This window comes from Octodon degus, unplaced genomic scaffold (genome assembly GCF_000260255.1).
Source record: "Octodon degus isolate 3935 unplaced genomic scaffold, OctDeg1.0 scaffold00027, whole genome shotgun sequence".
NCBI lineage: Eukaryota > Metazoa > Chordata > Mammalia > Rodentia > Octodontidae > Octodon > Octodon degus.
The window spans coordinates 16,549,545-16,566,066 of NW_004524603.1; the positions used below are offsets into that span (position 1 = coordinate 16,549,545).

Genomic DNA, 16,522 nt, shown 5'->3' on the forward strand with positions numbered 1-16,522 from the left:
TTATTCCACTGAGCCATCTCCCCAGCCCCTACATAATATTTTTAGTCAACAACAAACACTAGATAATGGGTCTGGGATAAAGCTCGGCAGCATAAGCGCCTCCCTAGCAATTGCAAGGTCCCAAGTTTGATCCCTGGTACCGCAAAAATAAATAAATCCCAGCACTTGGGAGGCTGAGGCAGAACTGTTGTGAATTCCAGGCCAGCCTGCACTACACATGAGCCTCTGTCTTAAAACATAGCTACTGTCCGCTTTAGTTTGTGTTACAGTTAATACAGACCCTATGGCTCTCTTAATGCGCAAGTAAGAGGCTGGTTTGCCCTGCCTCTGGACAGCGCCACACCTCAAGGTCCATGCTGTCACAGGTCCACATTGCACCGCGTTCTCCAGAACCTTCTAAACTGGTCCCGCCACTCTCTCTAGTGCCCACCGGTCTTTCTCTGTCACCGCTGGCGTTTCTAACCAGAGTTCTGTCCACTCTGGCCCAGCAGCTTAGGAAGTGGGCAGTGCTAGCGGAAACTGCCCCTGCTTTCTCTGTGGTACCTCCCTCCCCCAGTGCGTCCTTCCGGCCACACCCCCTTACTTCCGGCCTTAACGTGGAGGCCGCGGGGGCTTCAGTTATAGACCTTACACTTAAGTACATGTTTTCATCATTTTATGCTTGGACTCGATGGATTTTTTTTTTTTTGGGGGGGGGTCTTTCTGAGACAGGGTCTCAGTATGCAGTTCAGCCTGGCCTTAAGCTCACTTTGCAGTCTAGGCTGGTCTCGAACTTGCAACCATCTTCCTGCCTGGGATTATTGGTGTGCGACACCAATTTTTTTTTTTTTTTTTTAATTTGTCAGTTTTTGCTATACTGCACCAGCGACGATACAGAGTGGGTGCACCTTGGGAAAATTACCAAGTTAAAAATAATGATTTGAAAGAATGCAAATAAGATACTATATTCAGTATATGTGCGGCAGTAGCGAGCACAGACACTGTCAGTTTAAACATTAACAAAATGGCAAGTTCATGGTCCCGCGTTACTGGGGGTGGGGGGCTAACAAGAGCTGCTCCTTTTTAACCATAATTGTATCGTACTCTTCGGATGACACAGTTTCCACGGTTGTGTGCTCCAACTGGAGGCCCTCAGGTAAGAAGCCCAAATACTGTTAAAAGTGGGAAACAAAACTCGTCTGGAGGAGTCTAACTGAAGCATTAAATAGATGGAAAAGGGCAACGAGGTCAGGTTTAAAATTGAATAACATAAGCGCCGTGCCACGCTGCCCGCGCGTCTGCTCCTTCTCCTGGGCTCGCCGCGGCCGCTCGGAAGCAGGAAGGTCCTCGCGTGAGAAGCTGGCCGCGTGAAGTTGGGGAACAGTTCACCATTTTGTCCCACAATCAAAGTATTTTTCACAATGTGTGCAGAGAGAAATGCTGTTTTTCCCACGGGCACTAAATGCTTTAAAGCCTCACGCTCTATAATATTTCCACAACACCGGAGCAAGGTTCCGAGGTGTCCAGCAGACGCACCACTCCCCTGGGGCGCGCACCCACCGCTTATCTCCCGGCTGCGCACAAAATGAAGTCGAGGTCCTCTTGTGGCCGCCCCTCCTCGCGGCTTTCCGGGCCTTTCCCGGGCCGCCCACACCCTGATGCCAGGCTCTTCCCTCCCGTCTCTACTTCGTGCTCCTGAGCTTCCCGCCACCCCTCGGCTGGGCGAATGGGTCCTCGAGAGGCCGCCCGTCGCCGCCTGCTTTCGCAGCAGCCACTCTCGCCTGCTGTTAGTTGCCTGCGGACGAAGCCTGTGCTGTGCCAGACGACCGCAGTAGAAGGCTCAGCCCCAGGTATGGGAGCTGCAGAGCGCCGCCCGCGCAGGACCTGCTCGCCACACATTTGCCTCACGAATCAGTAAGTGGGTTTTGGGATTAGAAAGCAGCAAAGACAGGACTCCTAGAAAATCAGGAACCTGAAAGCTAGAGGAGGAAACCCTGGGGCGACAGTTATTAAATAGAAAGTAGGCAAAGCTAGTGACTGGAGCGCAGAAAGATTTTAACTTCTGAGCCTTTTTTTGGGGGGGGGGGGGCCCCCAACCCAACCCGGGGGCGGGGTGGTGCCGGGTATCCCACCTCGCACCTCCCTCCCAGCGCTGGCCTAAGCAGATGCTTTAGACTGTTAAGCTCTCAGCGCAGGCCCTGCCCTTCTTTAAGATGGACCTGTCATTCACGCCCTGCAGATGCCTTCCAGACAGAAGGTGAAAGCGCTGCAGGCACAGCTGGGAAGTCTGCTTTCATCTGGTGCTAAAGACAGGAGCGAGAGGCAGCGAGGTGGCTGCTAAGAGTTCAAGGAGATGCTACCCTGGGATGAAAGCAAGGGTAGGTTCGTGAAGGGCAGAAATGACCTTATTTGGTTAGTGGCCTTTTCTTCAGACTCCCCAGTGAGACAGGAAAAGCAGCAGATGGATGTAGGGACACAAGGGTCTCCACACACAGAGCTGCTTAGGAGAGGAGGAAAAGCAAAGCACATCTGCGCGAGTGCTTGCTTGGAAACACAGATCTTGCTATGTAGCTTTCTGGTTGACAAAACAATTATTCGTGAGACAGTAGATGGGTTCTTTGAGATAAATGATCCAATAAGTACAGGACTGTCTCTGGGAAAAGTGCAGGACTGACAGCTTCTGGAGATGATAAAAGAACAGAGGAAGATTTAGCCCTAATTTCAAAGAAAATGAAGTTTAAAAAAAAAAAAAGGTAAAAGGCAATTTCTTTTTTTTTTAAATTTTTTTAAAATTTATGTGTGTGTGTGTGTGTGTGTGTGTGTGGCCAGCTCAGCCCACCAGGGGGCGGGGCTGGCTGGCATGTGGTGCTGGGGGATTGAACCGCAGTCCCTGTGCTTTGCTAAGCTTGTACTAAGTAGGTGCTTTAGACCACTGAGCCATCTCACCAGCCCCAAAAGGCAATTTCTAACTCTAGGAAAAGCCCACAAAAAACTTGTAATAAGAAAGCAAGCTGGGGAGATAGCTTACACACGGTCCTAAGTTCGATCCCTGGTACCACCAAAAAGAAAAAACAAAACCAACCAACCAAACAAAACAAAAAAAAAACCCCAAGCAAATAAAGCCATAGTTATGATACTTAGCTCAACAAGGCCTTTATGAGGTCACACATGTAACCAAAAATTTTAATTGCTTTTTCAAAAGTATAAGAGAACTAAAAGCTGTATTTTTCAAAATGAAAAAGAATTTCAGAGACAGAAACACAAAGATAGAAAACATAAAAACATAGTACTAAAACTGATAACATTAGAATTTTTTTTTTTTTAAATTAGGGATTGAATCTAGAGCCTTCATACTGAGCTATATTCTCAGCCCTTTTCATTATTTTTAGTTTTGAGACAGCGACCTGCTGAGTTCTTAATTGCCTAAAATGGGCTTGAACTTGTGACCCTCCTGCCTTAGTCTCCTAGAATACGAAATATTGGATAGGGATGTGCCATCATGCCTGGTTCTTTCTCATTTCTGTTGAAAGTAAAATCAGTGAATCCTAGACTTCAATAAATGAAGTGTTCGTTCTATTTAGAATCAATCCATTCCTAAGTCTCTGTAAGTGGCAGAACGATGGTTGTGTATTACACATGTGCTGAATACCAACTTGCTCTGCTCCACACAACGGCAGGGCACCTCTACCAGTGGCAAGGGGAGAACCATGAGAACCATGCCACTCCACGTTCTTACTGCACATAAACAGCAGCAGTGCTGCCTCAGACAATACAAGTCCATAAGTCAACAAATATGTTTTCTAGAACTACTTGAGAATCTAACAACTTATACATCATAAAGTGGTGTATTTTTAAAAAGATGGTTATAAAATAGAACATTAGGTAAAACACATTTTCTTAAAAATTCAGTGTAATGAGTAATTTTTGTTCTCACTAAATTTGTCAACAATTAATATATGTTATTTTCAGGAAAAAGAAAAGAAAAGAAAGGTAAAGAAACTGAACCATTAATGTGAAGGAAAAATCTGAGTAGGTCTCAGAATACAAATAAGGCAGTAAGACCAAGAATCAGAATAATAATGAGGATAATAAAGGTCAGAGTGATGAAATATATGAATTACAAAAAATTCTCAAAAACAAAGGATAAAGCCAGGTGTGTTTGCACACACCTATAATCTCAGCACTCAGGACGCTGAGGCAGGGGGACCTCTGTGAGTTCGAGGCTGACCTGTACTACATACAGAATGAATTCAAGGCTATCCTGAACTACACAGCAAGACCCTGTTCCCCAAAACGATGCAAAGCAAAACCAAACCAAACCTAGGAAAAGTGACTCATAAATAATATTTATGCATATAACAGAAGGAAATAGTCTTAATCTGTAAAACAGCCAGGTCTGAGACTAAAGGTATTATAATGTTCTAGGTACAAATTTTTTTTTTCAAGATAAAGATATTAACAAAATTAGACAAATTTAGCCATGGTCTGTGGACACTTGAATTTCAAAGAAAAAGAGAAATAGCTTACTAGCATTTAGGAGAAAAGCCCCATTACTCATAAAAGGGGAAAACAAAAAATCAGTACGGCCTCACACTTTTCTAAAGTCCAAAATACTAAGCAAGAATCAGTGGGGCATTATTCACAGAATTTTGAGTGGACCAGTTAGTGATGGAGAAGTCTACATACTCAAGTAGCAACACAGAAAAATAGGCTCAGGTATGCAAACCCAAGGTAAAGGAACACTCATGTTACTCTGCTTTGCAAATAACCCTTACACGGAAACTCCAGCTAATTCAGAGGGAAGGTTAAATTAAAAATTTATGAGTGGGAAAATTGTGGTATAAAATGATTCCTAATGCTATCTGGCATAGGAATATATATCAATAACTACAAAATTAATGCAAAATGAAATTTTTATTTGAGAAGTAGTTAAAATAACATGTATAAATATGAATAAATAAGAAATAAATCTGGCAGGAAAAAAGGGAGGAAACGAGAATGTATGCTAAACTCATAAGTTACTACTTTAATAAGAGTTAAATATGCACTTTAGTTGTATTTTTCAAAAAATGTTAAGGTAAACATGCGATTAAAAAGAAAAACCCCACAGAGCCCCAAGAAAATCCTATTCATAGGTGTGCCCAACACGGCGATGTCACATCAGGAAAACTCCATGGCTCTGACTGGGCCAGCCTGTTCAAAACTACATCTTCTAATCACAGTGAGCTCCTTAGTGGCTCAGAGGGAAGACCGCACCACCGCACACCCTAGCGCATGCACGACTAGAACATACATACCTGCACATTGGCTGTTACCACTGAAGACCCTGAGGCAGAGGATGGTCTATGTGGAGTAGACAACGGTTTAGTAGCACCCTGTGTTCCACTTCCTGTTCCCCCAGACAGACTAGTCCTACTAGTGCCGCTTGAGTTATGGTTGCTACCTCTGCTGGCAGGTACATTCACTGCAGGTCCACTCAAGCTGTTCTTGCCAACAGTTCCAGTGGATGATGAGTTTGTTAGCTTTGAAGGGGCCTGAAGATTCTTTGTAGAAGGAAGGCCTGAAGTGCGATTCGAGGGCAACAAATTCAAGGTGGGCGACTGTCTGCTGATGTTGATTCCACTGGGCTGTTTATGGACTGGGTTGTTACTAGTAGAGTGGCTACTCTGGGCTACTAGTGCATTTGGACTAGAGGAACTTGGGGACACAGTGGGCTTGGGAGATGGATTGGACTTGGAGATAAGTTTAGTTGATACTGAAGGCTTAGCTGACAGAGAGGGCTTGGGTGAGGCAGAAGGCTTAGGTGAGGGCAAGGGTTTGGGCGATGTGGCAGGTTTGGGAGATGCGGCCAGTTTAGGGGATGCAGCCATTGAGAAGGGAGATTTGAAACCCTGCGTGGTTAGTTGTGACACCATAGCCTTGGCTAAATAATTAGAGGAGGTAGTGGTGTTTGGTGCTGTTCTAGAAACCAGGGAGTGGGAGCCTTGAGAACCATTTCCAGGGGAGGGGTTAGACAAGGGAAGGCGGTACATCAGCGGCTTCTCGGAAGTCTTAATTAGTGAGGATGAACAGGACAGCTGGGGATTATTACTTAACTTCACCACTGGGTTGGTCTGTGATTTACTAATGGTGGCTTGTAATGGAGATACATAGTTCTGTTGGACAGCTGAATGCTGGTGCACCTTTGTTACTTGTGTTAACGAAGAAGCATCCTGGGCCTCTGATGTTCCCAGAGTATGAGAGGAAGCAGCAACTTGGGCTTGGGAAGAAGAGGAGACATGAGTCTGTGAGGATGAAGAAGCATGAATCTGGCTTGACCTCTGGAGTCCTTGCTGAAGTAGCCTGGCAGGCAAAGGTTCTAAGGAGACTTTAGGGTTCTGGATTGAAGAACCAGCAATAAGGCCTGAAGAGATGCCAGTATGAGCTAAATCCTGGGGTTTCTTTGGTACTGGCCCTGTATGACCAGCGATAAGACTTGATGAGTGTGCAGGCTGAGTAGAATCGAGCTTTTTGGGTGTAGCCAGCGGCAGTTTGCTCATGATACTTGCTAACTTTTCCTCTCTCAGTCCTGGCCGAGGTTTAGAAGTTGGCATGCCTATCCTTGAGCCAACGGCCGGGCCCTTGTTGCCATTGTTGATGACAGCTAACGCTTCCGAAACGAGATCCAGTGAAGGCGAGCGGAAGGCAAGGTCCTCATCCAGTGAGTCATCGAGGCAGATGGTTTCCTGGGCTGTGGCTGAGCCGGAGCTGGCAGAGGCAACGACGGAGGTGCTGGAGCTCGTGGACGGACCACTGGCTGAAGCCGCCAATGATGCAGGGGCTTTCTGGTCTTTCTTTGGACTACACTCCTAGCATAAGCAGCACCATGTTGGAAAAGAATACAAACAGTCAACAAAGAATATAAAGTCAATTTTTTCTTTTTTTTTGGGGGGGGGGGCTGTGGGAGTTTGGTACCAGGAGTCAAACTTGGGACCTTGTGCAGGTCTCCATGCATGTATATTTATTTATTTTTTCCTTTAATTTACGTATTTGGTACAGAGTATCACTACACAGCTCAGACTCTAGTGATGCTCCTGTTTTCAGCCTTCCTGGCACTGGGATTACAGGTGTGCGCCACCACACCTGGTCTCTACTGAGGCTCAGTGTGCCTGGGGGTGGGGCCAATGTGGCATGTGGTGCTGGGGATCGAACTCTGATCCCTGTGCTTGCCTAAGCAGGTGCTTCTGAGCTATCTTGTCCTCCCCAAAGTCAGTTTTTAAAAGACTAAGACATTCTCAGGACAATTAGAACTGTTTTCTACTGGAAATCCTGAGACTGCTGAAAGCAAAGCACCTTATAAGAGGACAGAGCATTAGGCTGAGCTATCCTCACAAAGCAAAGTACCTGATACATGGAAAGGCCACTGTCCAGGAAGCCACTCTAAGACAACAGCTGACAATAGGCCAAAGGCGCAGGCGCAAGCCAGTGAAGTTGCTTAGAAATTAACTGTACCTCTGCTGCCTACCTGATCAGTGCCTCCTCAGTCCTCCCCAAATCCACCTGCTCTGAGACTTTTCTGGTAAGGGAACTATATCCCCTGCTCTTGGTCCACCACTGAGCCACACTCCTATGCCCTTTTACTTTGAGGCAAAGTCATGTTCAGGCTGGCTTCCAACTTGTAATTTTCCTGCCTCAGTCTCCCACATAGATCCACTGCTTTAAACTCTTCTTTTTATTCTCTTCGGCCTCAAGAGAAAATCTCCCTTGATATTAAGACTCTGCCCTTCTGGTCTGGTGAGGTTTGTAGGAAAGCTGACCTTCGCCCTCTGCTTCCTTGCACTGCTGTCACTCTGTACCCGACCTGCAGCCACCCACAGACAGTATCTGTTGGGCCCAGTGCATCCAACAGAGAGATGCATATTTAAATCCTATTTTCAGGGGCCAAGGAGATAACTCAGTAGAATAAGCACTTGCCTGGCAAGTGCAAGGGCCTGAGTTCAATCCCCAGTTCCGGGGGGCCTGCCCCTTAGCTCAGTTCTTTAAGTGGCTGCTTCCACAAAGCAGTCAGGCTCAGGTTGCTGAGGTTCGATCCCCACAACTCAAGCCAGCCAAACCTGCCCTGAAGGCATTCGGAGAAAACAGCAACAACGACAACAACAACAACCAGTTGTGCAAAAAGAAAAAAAAGAAAAAAATCCTATTTTCTACTAATAGGAATGGAAGACATTTGTAATTTATCCAACATGTATTTATCAAATATCCACTCTGAGAAAAGCCTTACACTAAGAAGAATGTTTTTTTTTTATTTTTTTTTGAGCAGAATATATTTATTGAGAGAAAGAAAGCTCCTGTCCTGAGAGAGGGACAGGAGGAGGGGCCCGAGCAGGTAGTTTCCCCCTCAGAAGAATGTTATTAAAACTGATTTAGTTTATTTTTCAAAATATCAACTTCTTTAAATTCAAGTGAAAGGTTTAAGAAGTATAGTTTAAAATATCCAAAAAGCAGGGCCAGGGGAGATGGCTCAGTAGAATAAGTGCTTGCCTGGCAAGCACAAGGGCCTGAGTTCAATCCCCAGTTCCACCAAGATAAATAAAAAAATAAAATAAAGTATCTAAAAAGCAAAAAAATAAAAATAAAAAGCAACTTTCTAAGGGAGATACAAATATATTTGAATAATTTCATTTTTGGATTAATTTTTAAGAATAAGAAGGAAAAATGAGTGCATAAGCTATCTCAAAGCATCTTTAAGTAGTTTCCTCAGAGCAACCTACGTTCAGAGTCTTCCACAGTATACTCATTTCCTCACCCACAGCACTTACCTTAAGCACAGTGGGCAAAGAGTGGAGAGGAAGAGTCTTTACCACGACCTCCTACGGTATTATAGTAAGTGAGCTGTTAAGAGTGCTGGTACCCCAACGTTCTTCACTTTTTTTTTAAGCTTTCATTTTAAGTCAATCTCCCCCTCCCACTAAAAACTTCACTACCTATCAGAAGTACAGGATATAACTGCACTAAGGTCACAACTGTCTGCTAAGATGAATGGGTAAAACAGATGAAATATGTTTTTGGTTTTTTTTTTTTTGCAGTACCAGGGATTGAACTCAGGACCCTGTGCTTGCCAGGCAAGCATTTATCCTACTGAGTTATCTCCCTGGGCCCTGAAATATATATATATTTTTAATGTATTTTGTGCAGAGTCTCACTACGCAGCTTAGGCAGATGAAATATGTTTTGACATATTACCCAGTTACAGGATTAGTTAAAATCTCATCAATATAAAGAATATGGGGGGGGGGGAAAGAATATGGAATTGCTGTAGAGGAATGTGTGACAATAATATTGGAGGTATTACCAATATAAAATTGCTATTTTAAATTTATTACTCATTTTCTTCTTTATAAAAACATTTAATTCATTCCTCAAAAATACTGCATGAGGGCTTGCGGGTTAGCTCAGTTGCTTAAAGCGCCTGCTTGGGCAAACTCAGTCAGGTGCAGGGGACTGCAGTTCTACCCCCAGCTCCACAAGCTGCAACACACCTGCCCTTAAGGCAGCCTGAGCTAGCAAAAAAAAAAAAAAAATCCTTCTCCAAAAATATTACATAGATTTTTTTTTTTTGAAGCAGGGCCACACTGTATAGTTCAGACTGATTTAAACTCACTATGTAGCCCAGGCAGGCCTTAAGCGCATATAATCCTTTTGCTTCAGCCTCCCAAGTGCTGGGATTACAGATGTGTGCTACCACACCTGACCTTGTGTGGACTTATGATGGCAGAAAAAAAAAAAAAATTGTTCACAATAAATGAGTCAGAAAATGGTAATCCTGGAGCCGCTGAGATAGTTCAGCAACTAACGCGCCTGCTTAGGTAAGCTCAGGCAAGCTCAGGGACTGTGGTTCGATCCCCAGCACCACACGCTGTGTCAGCTCTGCCACCAGGGCGGGCTGAGCTGGCCAGAGTCCAGGCATAATAGCACACGCCTGTAATCCCAGCGCTGGGGAGGCTGAAAGCAGGAGGATCACCACGAGTCAGAACTGCCTGGTGAGACCTTGCAACAACCAAATACATAAGAAAAAAGAAAAAAAGAAAAATGGTGATCCCACTTATGTAGAATGTTAGCCAGTAAGTGAAGGAGTAGTTAGGTGGATAAGAGGAAGAGCAGAGAGATCCAGCAAAAGGGAAAAGAGTTGTATACCAAAAACTTAAGAGCTTTTTTCTTCTAAGAAGAAATTTCTATATAGTTTTGCTTTTCTTCTTTCCTGTATTGTTTGTATTTTTCTTAGATTACTGAGAAAAAGCACAAGGAGCTGGCAGCAGAGCTCAGTTATAGCACACGCCTGGCACATACAACCCTAGGATCCACAGCTAGCAATGCAAAAAAGGAGATACAGTGGGAAAAGTCCAAACCAGCAAGCCACCCTTTTCACCCTGGGAAAAGGAAAAGGTAATTACAGAAAAGTAAAAAAACCTGATTATTCCCCTATATTATCTAATCCATCCATTATTAGAATTCTGATATATTTCCAAACCAACTATTCTATTAATGTTTTAATAGATCCATTAAAACTCAGAAAAAAATTAATTAAAAAATCCTTAACTAATCATTTGTAGAGAACATTATGCTGATTATTTTGGTAGAAATAAGGTCAAAGGTATGGGCATGTAGCTCAGTGTTAGAGCACTTGTTTAGCATAGATGAGGCCCTGAGTTCAATCTCCAGTACCACCAATAAACAAATGTCAAAATAGAGCCCTAACAAGAGACTTTTTTTTTTTTTTTTGGCAGTACTGGGGATTGAACTCAGGCTCGCGCTTACTCTACTGAGCCATCTCTCCGGCCCCTTTCACAAGAGACTTAATGAAAGAGGGGCTCAACATTATTTGGATTAGAAGGCAAAGTAGCTAACTAAAAGGTGACTATTGTATATTCAAAAGTTGTAGGACTAAAAGTGGAAAAGGCCAGAGAATAACCTAGTCATCATTTTAAAAGAAAACAAATTCCATCTATTTGAAGAGATGAAGGATACAGAAAATATAACCCAAGGGCTTTCATTAAAATTAAATTTCAAATGACTATATGCAGTTTTTATTTTATTTTTTGTGGTACTGGGGATTGAACTCAGGACCCTGAGCTTGCCAGGTAAGCACTTATTCTACTGTGCTGTCTTCCTGGCCCTATATGCAGTTTAATTCTAGAGGTTATATTTGCTTCTCTTTCAAATCTACTTTGTTCACTTTGACATTTTAAATTCTCTTATTTAAGTAAAATTAGTCTACATTTTAAACCAAATAAACACAGTTTGCCCTTCGGTCAGGGATCCAGCTCTACCGTTTGTTGTTCTTACTGATTCTCATCACAGTAACACATTCCCTTACATAGTCTATATTTTAGACTTTTTTTTTTGGTGGAACCGGGGATTGAACTCAGGCCCTTGCGCTTGCCAGAGAAGCACTTATTCCACTGAGCCATCTCCCCAGCCCTATATTTTAGACTGTTAAACTCATGCATTTTTGTAGGGCTGGGCTTGAATCCAGGGCTCTGCATATATCAAGCATATCTTCCTTGAGCTCCACGCCCAGCTCATTTGTGGCCTGCTTGCTAAGTGGTTAGCCTCTGAGGCCGTGGACACAGACACATCAGAGAGTTTGCGCTTTCCATTTGCCCTGGGTTATCATTAACCCAGTAATTCTCCGTTACTGTATCAGCTTGGGGTTTTCTCAGACTGTGTGGGTAATGAAAACTAAGCTCCTAAACCAGGGAAATTTTTCAGGGTACTCTTTCTTCTCCCAATCTAGAAGTGAGGCAAACAGAAATATACCAATAATTCTGAAGTGGGAAGTTTTATTTCTAGTCCTTTCTCTTACTAAAGATGTTATACTTTAAGAGCCCAGCTTCATCAAGTTTTATTTCCATTTCTGATCAGTGTAAGCCCAAGAAAACCTTATCTGCTACAGGATACTCTGAGAAGAGAAGAAATGTGCGAAGAACTGCAAGGTGAGGGACAGGAGTTCCAGGAGCAGCCCAATTCTAAAAAGTCGATGACCGTGATGGCAGTTCCTTCTTCATTTTGGCTAAGGACTTTCTCTTATGTGTGCCATCTCTGCTGTGTTTTAAATGACATTTGCTATATTTCATCCAGTATTTTGTATGTATGTATGCATGCATGTATGTATGTATGTATGTATGTATGTATTTTAGTACAGGGTCTACAGGGTCTCACTATACAGACTGGACTTGTAGTGATCCTCCTGTTTTCAGCCTCCCCAGCACTGGGATTACACTCTCAGCATGCCCACGCTGGGCACTGAACCCCAGTCCCTACGTCTGCCTAAGCATGCACTTTAATCTGCTGAGCTATCTGGCTGGCCCTTTATCCAGTATTTCTAAGTAGAATTTATATTTACAATTTCATTAATGCTTGCAAATTCCCAAAGCTGCATGGTCACCTCTCCTCACAAATACAGAGGTTGTAGGATTTTTATAAAGTTGAAAATAACCAACTTAGTTACCTACTACTGATCTTTGCTAAAGATTGTATATCCTTTTTGTTTTAAGACTGTATTTCAACATTCACCAATTATGACTGAAAAACGATTTGGTGGAGACTCACCTTTACTTTGGGTTTGGGTGCAGGAATCACCTTTTTCTTTGCCCTAAGATAAAAGAGTGAAATAAAGACGTATTTTATTTTAGTAAGAGCCACATCACTCACTGGGAAATTATAACATGCAATCTTTTTTTTTTTTGCTGCGGTACCAAGGATTGAACTCAGGACCTTGTGCTTGCCAGGCAAGCACTTATTCTACCAAGCTATCTCCCCAGCCCTCACATGCAGTCTTAGAATTATGTGGGAATACAATTCTTTCTACCTTCTGGAAAGTTCTTTGAAGACAGGACCTATACATAAGTACAATACTCAATTTATATGGGACCATCCAGCAACATTTGTCTCAATATAGATTACCTTGAAGAAAATGTCAACAATTAAGATGAAATACAGATGACAAAGGTTTTTTAAACATAAACAAATAATACATGAAGTAACTCAAAACATGCTAACAAAACTGCCTAACTTATTTAAAGAACTGTAAGACTACAATTATTTGTACAAAAATAGCTTCAAAGAACACTAAGCTCAAATTAAACATGGAGTTACGAATTACAAGTTGTGAATAACAATTTGCTTAAAAAACAAAATGAAAAGCTCAATTTGTTGTAGAAAATTATTTTTAAAATGTTATTTAGTAGGTTGAGGCAGGAGGATTGCAAATTTTGAGCCAGCTTGGGCAAACTATTATGACCTTGTCTAAAAATATAATTTTACAGCATGGGGAGATAGCTCAGTGGCACAGCACCTGCCTGGCAAACACAAGGTCCTAAATTTGATTACTGGTACCTACACTCACACAAAAATAAAAATACAATTCTATTTAATTTTAAAATTAATTAATTAGGTTATTTTGAGACAGGGTCTCACTATGTAGTGCAGGGTGGCCTTGAACTTGCTTATGTAGCCCAAGCTGGCTGAGAACTAACGCATTTTTCCTGCCCCAGCCACCTGAGTGCTGGGATTATAGCCATGTACCACCATGCCTGGCTAAAAATACAATTTTAGAAAGGTCTTGGGACGTAAGTTAGTAGTAGAATATTTGCTTAGCATGTGTGAGGTCCTGGGCTCAACCCCCAGTGTTACAAAACAAATAGATCAATCAATAAATAAGACAAAATAACAGCAAAAAAGGACAATAAAAAAAAACCCTAGAATCACTGGAAACCAGTCTGAAATACTGGTGAGATGGCTCAGTGGTCTAAAGCACCTACTTAGAACAAGCTAAACAAAGCATAGCGACCGCGGTTCAAACCCCCAGCACCACATGCCAGCCAGCCCCGCCCCCTGGTGGGCTGAGCTGGCCACACACACACACACACACACACACACACACACACAAATAAATTTTTTAAAAAATCATATGGGTTCTATAGTAGGAAAAAAAATTTTTGACTTGTCTACCTGAATAATTAAAAAGGACTGATCACTAAAATGCCTCACCTTGGGCCAGCCAAATAGCTCAGCAGATTAAAGTGCCTGCTTAGGCAGACACAGCCAGGGGTTTGATCCCTGGCGTGCCATGGAGGCCCTGAACCTGGGGTAAGGTGAGACAGCAATTGAGACTGAGTGTGGTGGCACACACTTGTAATCCCAGCTTTTGAGAGGCTGAAACACAGGCGGATTACTATGAGTTGGATCTAGTAGTGAGAGAACACCCTATAGACTCTTCCCTAAAAATTACAAACAACAAACAAACAAACAAACATGGACTGGGGAGACAGCTCAGTAGAATAAGCACCTGCCTGGCAAGCCCCAAGTCCTAAATTGAATCCCCAGTACCAGGGGAAAAAAAATAAAAGAACTATAAAAAGACAGTAACAAATGAACCAAGCTAAGATAGGCCAGTGATCAAATTTACTGTAGGTCATTATCTGGACCACCCAAATAACTGTACTAAAATCACAGCTCTCCTTGCTTTATGTAAGAGTGGTTTGTGAGTGGTTCTTAAGGTTTATCAGTATCCAGTTCATATCTGATGCTGCTGTTGTTACAGACTTTACTACTACAGTCAAGTGACAGTTGTTGCTGTCAACTGCTTTTCTCTAAATGCCAATATCTGGATTGTCTGGGAGTCAGAAACAAATGGCCCACTCCCTGTGGGCCATTACCAAAGAACTGGGTCCTGGGACAAATAACCCAAAACCTCCTCTCCCAAATAAATGAAGGCAGCCAGCCCCAACAGTTAGCCAGGCCCAGAGGTTCATGGCAAAGAAAACAAACAAAAAAAATAGAAATGTGAGAAACCACATTTACAAAATGACTCCCCAAATTCCCAATTCCCCTAAAAAGCCAATCCAGAGGGGAATCAAAGGGGAAGAAAAAAAAAATCTACACAACAGAAATATCTTTAAAATGCATCAAATTCAAAGAAGATATAATTAGTGACCTTAATAAAACAAATGATCAGTGAGTGTAGAGAAGATACTAATAAAAATCTGGTGGAGTTAAAGAAATAGACACAAAACATGAATGCTCAGCATAGAAAATAATGGGAGTCCATAAAAAGTTTCAAACACAAATCCAGAAGATTAAAAATATGATAGAAAATATGGGTAGAAATGACCAGTGTGAAGATAGAAGGTCAGGTCTGGAAGACAGAGCTATGGTTAGTGATTAGTTAATGAAAGATCCCTAAAAACAAAAGAGCAAGAAATATGGATCCAACAGCTCCTAGAGGACACAAAGATGGCTTAATTTAAGAGTAATTGGAGGGGCTGGGGAGATGGCTCAGTAGAATAAGCACTTGCCTGGTAAGAGCAAGGGCCTGAGTTCAATCCCTGGTTCTGCCGAAAGAGTAATTGGAATTAGTAAAAAACAAGACAGTAAAAGGGCACATAAAACATGTTTACAGAACATGGAAAAAGATTTTAACAGTTAAGTGAGTATATAGAACCCCAAATAGCCACGATCAGAAAACCAGCCAAGCACCAATAAGCCACTACATATCATATCATAATTAAAACACCAAAAACACAACAAAAAACCAGAACCTTAAGAGGTGTTAGAAAACAACAATTTACCTATAAAGGAAAACCCCTCAGAATTACAGCAGACTTCTCTACACAAAGCTTAAAGGCAAGGAGAGCTTGGAATAATGTGTCTGAAGCCCTAAAAGAAAACAACTTTCTCCCTGACAAGTGCAAGGGCCTGAGTTCAATCCCCGGCTCCACCAAAAAAGAAAAAGAAAAAAGAAAAAAACTTTCACCCAATTGCTACATCCTGCAAAAGTACCTTTTAAAATTCATGGAGATATTGATGGCTTACTGATAATTCCTGAAGAAGTTCATGATCACCAAATCAACACTAAATAATTCTCAAGGGTATCCTAGGAAGGGTCAAGGGATGCAAACAATGCCAAAAGCCCAGTAAAATGAATGATAGGGTAAGTGATTAAGTAGAGGGGAGAGAAAGGAAAGCAGTAACAAGAATAAAGCAGTACCTATAAATTCGAGTGGTCTCAGCTCACCAATCAAAAGACACAGATTAACAGAATGGGCCAAATCTAATGGCTGTATATAAGAAACACATTTACCCCAACAAGAAATTCAGAGAGTAAAAATTAAAGGATGGCAAACAGTAGTCCATTCAGTTAGGGCCTGAAAACAAGCAAGAGTAGCCATCCTATATTCCCACAAAGTACCCTTTAAATCAAAGCTAACCAGAGGCAAAGGTCACTATATACTGGTTAAGTAACTATTAAGCAGTAAAAGATAACGAAAGTACATATGAACCAAACCTGTGAACAAATGGACCAAATAGATACGTAGAGAGAGGTCCACCTAACAAAAGCATACATATTCTTTTTGGCAGCACATGGTACTTCCTCCAAAACAGATTGCATACTATCTAATAAAACATGCTTTTATCAGATCATTGGGCCAGGGAGATAGCTTAGTAGAGTAAGTGCTTGCCTGGCAAGCATAAGGTCCTGAGATCAATCTCCAGTACAAAAAAA

At 42.3% G+C, this 16,522-nt stretch overlaps 1 protein-coding gene across 1 annotated transcript in view; it reads right to left on the reverse strand.

Moving 5' to 3' along the window:
- Ubn2 (ubinuclein 2) overlaps window positions 1-16,522 on the reverse strand; it is an 81,930-nt gene that overhangs the window by 9,953 nt on the left and 55,455 nt on the right. Inside the window, exons 14-16 of the mRNA XM_004629139.2 lie at window positions 12,568-12,610; window positions 8,778-8,828; window positions 5,277-6,827 (exon numbers count right to left, since the gene is read on the reverse strand). Of these exons, the coding sequence (XP_004629196.1) occupies window positions 5,277-6,827; window positions 8,778-8,828; window positions 12,568-12,610 (1,645 nt within the window). The remainder of the gene's footprint in view (window positions 1-5,276; window positions 6,828-8,777; window positions 8,829-12,567; window positions 12,611-16,522) is intronic.